The sequence below is a fragment of the Gavialis gangeticus genome, unplaced genomic scaffold (assembly GCF_001723915.1).
Source record: "Gavialis gangeticus isolate Ggan-Ray unplaced genomic scaffold, GavGan_comp1, whole genome shotgun sequence".
Lineage (NCBI taxonomy): Eukaryota > Metazoa > Chordata > Crocodylia > Gavialidae > Gavialis > Gavialis gangeticus.
The window spans coordinates 135,630,580-135,635,915 of record NW_017729025.1 but is presented as its reverse complement, the minus strand read 5'-3'; the positions used below and the strand labels follow the sequence as shown (position 1 = coordinate 135,635,915).

The following is a 5,336-nucleotide window of genomic DNA, read 5'->3' as shown; positions in this document are numbered from 1 at the left end:
TGTGAAACTGTTTAGCTTTGCTGTATCATTAGTCAACTACTTACTCTGAAAGCACTAATGACAATATTCTTAAGGACCACATATAGGCTATAACGAGCACTTTTAAATGAGGGTACAGATTAAATGGTCATTTAAAACCACATTAAAACTAGAAACTAGAGTTGTCTAGGCTGCTGGCAGATTTGAATAAAGCAAAACCAAAATATACCTCCTTATAGGACTGAGTTTTTTGTTTGGTGGGGCGGGGGGGAGCGGTTCTAACTTACTAAAGATACACTGCACTTAAAATATATTTTAATATCTACTACCAATGTGGTTTGGCTGAATATAGCAAGAATATGAATTTATTTTCTAGACTCTATGCTTTTAGATATTTCATGTACTTTAAATTTCTTATCAGCACAGACTGAGAAACTTAAATTGTTTGATCAAAAAGGGCACAATACTGATTTTCTCCTCTCCTTCCATCAAGGTTACCCCAGATTAGCACATCCATGTTCTCTGCTCAGACATCTCTTCATCGCATATGGACCATCACATTTACAAAGCTGACTTTGCTTGCAATGTCATCTAACTTGTCTCATCTATGTATTCTTATCTATATTAAGCATTAAAATACTGGGACAAACACTGGGGAAACTACTGCTTCCACTGGTTATCTACAGTCTATTTCCTTTATTCAGACAGAACTCTTGAGAAAAATTTATCCTGATCTACGGGAATCTATTCTCACCATGCATGTAGCTACTTATAATGCTAAGGAAAATTATTTCTTATGTAATCTCCTAGGTTACCTCATGACAGTACTTCATTGTCAGGCATTTCATCTTTTAGTATCTCCACTAACATCTGTTGGTATATCCAGGGAAGACCATTTCATTCATGTCTGTACTCTTAAGACTTTTCCTTTTCCACTGCGCAAGACCACCTAGTGTGCAGCAACCACCACCAGGACTGAAGGCATCAACGTTTAGAAGGACACATTTTAATTCCTACTTTTTCATCCCTTTCTTCCCCAAAATTTGGACTGAGGTAACAGTGAGGAAACTCCAGCTCCTGATCTTAACGCCCAGAAACAAAAGGCTCTGCAGAGGCCATTACACCCTCCTGCAAATCTGGAGATTGTCATGCCTCCTTGCAAAAAGGTGGTTTCCCCCCCCCAAGGAAAAAGCTCTCTCATCACTCAGTACTTCCTTGCACATAACCTACACCTTTCTCCCCAAAACCAGCTGGGAGAAATTGGGGAGGGTCCATTATATGCGAAGTAAAGGGATCCTTATGACTCCAGAAATTGTGCGTGTGTGTTGGGATGGAAGACCGGGGGGGGGGGGGGGGAGGGAGTGAGCGAGCAAGCAGTGACGGCGTTAATTGCTTCAGGTCTGGAAGCCACAGCAATTACATTCCATATTTTCTCACATACAGCCTGCCACAAAATATTCAACAGCATTCAAACAAGATAAACTTACCCCGATGTCTTCATCACTTTGTATAAGCTGTGAATGTCCAAAGAGACGTCTCTTTAGGATAGGTTCTACCAAGGTAAGGTACACCATATATAGCAGAAGCAGCCCCAAGATGGATAAATAGAGTATGATTGTAACCTGCATGTTGTAAAATGTAAGTAGAGTTTATGGTAGTGTTGGAAATATGCTCCACATAATGCTTTCAACGCAACAGACAACAAAAGCAAAGAAACAGAACTGCTTTAAGCTTATTAACTTTGGCCACAAACACGCAAATTAATTACTAATTAATTACTAACTAATGACAAACAAAAGAAAGTTTGGTTTAGGGCAGAATTTCCTCTTCTTAATGATCTTTGCTAAGATTTCAACTCTTTGCCGCAAGCAAGACTGGTAGCTGGTGGAAAGAATCCTACCGCAAAGAATAACAATATCCAGGTTGTGCAGTGGACTGGCTGACAAAAATCAGAGGTTCCTATTATAGCCTCACCAATTTGTCTTCATTCCCTACTTATCTAAGACTTGCACAAAAACATCAATGGAGATTGAAAACCATAAAAAATGTAGCAAGGCAAATTCTAAATAGTCACACAGTTAAGACATCAGAATGCTTCAAAATCCAAAAGCTTCTAGCAAATATTAGATGAAATTTTGAAACTAAAAAGTTAAGTGTATCCCCTCTAAAACCAAGTTTTAGTTGCCATGTGGTGTCACTACTGCTCACTTTATGTTCAATTATTATGAACAAGATGTTTAGAAAGGGAGATATTTTCAAGCTTTACAGTACTTGGGAAGTTTTGCTTTTATTTTGTCAGCTCTGTTTTATGGGTGGATGAAAGGCTTGAATATGTAGCAGGGAAATTATATTGTTACCTTAATAGTGTATGTGCTTCTCTCTTCATATTTGCATTCACAACGTAGGCAATATGCTTCCACATCAGGTCCTAGGACTGGCATAGGGTCAACCACGTGAAGACAGTCACTGGAGACAAACAAATTGCTTATAGTCAGTTTGGCTGGTTTTACCCAACTCTTTGGACAGTTTCTACTGTTCACAATGTGCAGGCTCCATAACTGCAGGCAAGAGAGGCCAATCTTTGGTTAACCCCAACTTTCCTGGGTTATAAAATCCAAGATTTAACAGAGCCACTTTTCAACAAGTTTACTTACCTGAGCAACTCAGTTGCTCAGACTTCACCGTCTAGCTTGCTTGCAAGTTTTTACTAGAACTAATTAAACATATTTTAGGCCAGTAGGGGCCTGGTACCCTCCCCAAATGTCACTCAGATCCCCTTCCACTGTATGATCTGCTGCTGTCTTTTGTTCCCTACTCTGCTCCCTGCCCAAGCTCCTGCTGGGATGCCTGTTCCCTCCCTAATCTTGTCAAATAAAGAGGCTACTGTGGCATTTGTGTTGCCAGTTGGCTACCCCTATTCTATGCCAATGCTGAGAAGTACAAATTACGAGGCCACAATTTAAGAGTAGTGCCCCTGCACTGAAGCATGCTTTTAATCCAGCCCCACAGAAACTCTTCCCATTCCCATTTCTTCTCCCTTCCATATCATCCTGCTACACCCTGTACTGGGAACATACATTTAAATTAGCAAACAAAACTTGGTCCAATAAATTCCTGTGAGCCAAGTTTTTCTTCCACCTTACTCCATCCCCAAAGTTATTTTGTCCCCATGCCCAGTAGCATGCTGGCTACTTTTAATGATCCCAGTGGGATCTCCCTTTAAATAAGAAGATGAGATAAGCACTCCTTCCCCCACTCCGCAGTCTCCTCTAGCTTTCTGTGTAGTACAGAACCAAAAGGGGCATGAGACATTTACATCAATCATGTGCGTATTATGTAATAAGTAATGAAAGCTCAAGTGCAGCCCTGCCCCATTGTTATCAATAATTAATAGTGTTATGGCTCATTTAGTTTATTTGTGCACAGCACAGTATTCAACACTTGGTATAATCAGGGCTATAATAAAGAGTATAAATTTGCTCCCCTCCCTTAAAACTAATCAGAACAACAAGGGCTGGAAAGAGAGTCTTCATCTAACATAGTCATGGAGATAAGTGGCAACTATTCCTGCTACTGTCCTCTTTTTTCCTTATATGCTTCAGCATTCAATTTTGTATCCCCCTCTCCATCTAAGTCAGGGCTAACTGATAGCTTCCATCTGGTCCCCAAGGGGTTTAAATGCAGGCCCTAGTCAGGGCATTATTCCCACATGGCACTCTGGCTGCTGCTAGAGCCTCTGAGATCTTCCTCCTGCTTCTGCTTCCTACCCCAGAGAGCAAGGCACCCCCCAGGGCTGAGGGAGTTCACAGCTGGGGATTCAAGGGAACCCAGGAATGCAGCACACCAGCAGCATGGTATGCAGCCCCTGCAGAAGTTGGGAAACCCCAACCTAGGTCATCCTTCCAGTGCCTGAAAGAAAATCTATCTCCCTTTGGTACATGATAACAACTTTTCTTGCAAATGAGAGTTACACATGTACCAGAGGGAGTGTGAAGCTAGTGTGCTTGCTCCTACCCCACTCCTTAGTTTTTTTAAGCAACACAAAAGGTGGCTGTTTGGGAATATAGTCAGTTTTCTCCAACAGACAAAGTAGAAAAACAAGTATGTGCAAGCATTATTGAGTTGAAATTAAGCAATGCAAGATAAGATCTTTAACTGTGCTTTTGGCATATGAGCCCTTGTCTTTATAAGTTCCAACCTCAGGCACCAATCATCACAAGACAGCTGCTCCCTGCCAAAGCATTGTGCAATCCTGGGTCTTTTGCTGACACACACTCTGCTTGTTTATACCTCTAACTGAAGGCTTCCTTTTGGTATACAAGCACTTGTTTATTGCTGGGGCCACTTTCCACCTCAGGTGTCCCAGTAACAGGATAGCCACAGGCAGGTTATTAAGATACTAATAGAGCTGTTGTGGAAGCACCGCTCAGTTAAGAAGATCCAACAGGGGCTGGATTATTATGCCTGGAAGCCATGTGACCAGCTACAACCTCACCAACCCCTTGCATCTCATTTGTATTTTCCTTTAAAAGCCTATGGAAAAAAATCTAATTAAGTTTAAAAAATTCTGAGTTCTGTTCAGAAGAGAAAGGAGATTATATTTTATTTGGAAGTTTTCCTGTGCTACTAACTGCAATATTCAAATTCCAAGTCAACTCAAAGTAAGTCATCAACAGTGTATGCTCACATGAGCAGAATATGAAGTTGCTTCCACTTGACTGTCTTATAAATACATCAAATAGCAATGACAGCAAATCTTAGACTGTTCTTGTTCAATTTAGTACACTGTTAGTGTAGCTAAGTCTCCAATGAGGACACCTGTAAAAGCTACGAATGAGCATTAGCATAGAAGGATTTTGATAAATATATTTGTCTTAACAGACCCACATTTTTATTTAAATTCCTAAGAGGTCCTATTTTATCCTTATTAACGATATGCAAGGACCTTAGAACGTGTTTGGTCTGTTGAAACAAAATAAAAACTATGAAGAAAAGAGCATCACTCACAAGAACCTGACCAGACATTTGAATGTTGCAAATCATGGCTTGAAATAATGGGAATTAACAGATTAAGGAACATTCTTTTGTATGCAAGGGAGATGAGCAGACAGAAACTATGAATGTACATCTTAAACTCATTTAGCTAGCAGAGCATCAGGGAAGCTGGCTCCACTAATCATCAGCACATACTAAAACACTTCTACTCAGTCTCACGAGAACACAAGAACTGCCATTTACTGAGTCTGACCATAGGTCCATGTAGACCAGCATCCTGTCTGTGACAGAGAGGATGCCGAGGGAGAGGGTGAACAGGGTATGTCCAGAATTTTCCTGGCCCTGTTCCACTCCTGTTGCAG

The 5,336-nt window shown here is 40.8% G+C and overlaps 1 protein-coding gene across 1 annotated transcript in view; it reads right to left on the bottom strand.

Annotated features, from left to right (window-relative positions):
• The window catches only part of TMEM9B (TMEM9 domain family member B), a 43,331-nt gene that overhangs the window by 25,391 nt on the left and 12,604 nt on the right, over nt 1–5,336 (bottom strand). Inside the window, exons 3-4 of the mRNA XM_019519600.1 lie at nt 2,337–2,445; nt 1,467–1,601 (exon numbers count right to left, since the gene is read on the bottom strand). Coding sequence (XP_019375145.1) covers nt 1,467–1,601; nt 2,337–2,445 — 244 coding nt within the window. The remainder of the gene's footprint in view (nt 1–1,466; nt 1,602–2,336; nt 2,446–5,336) is intronic.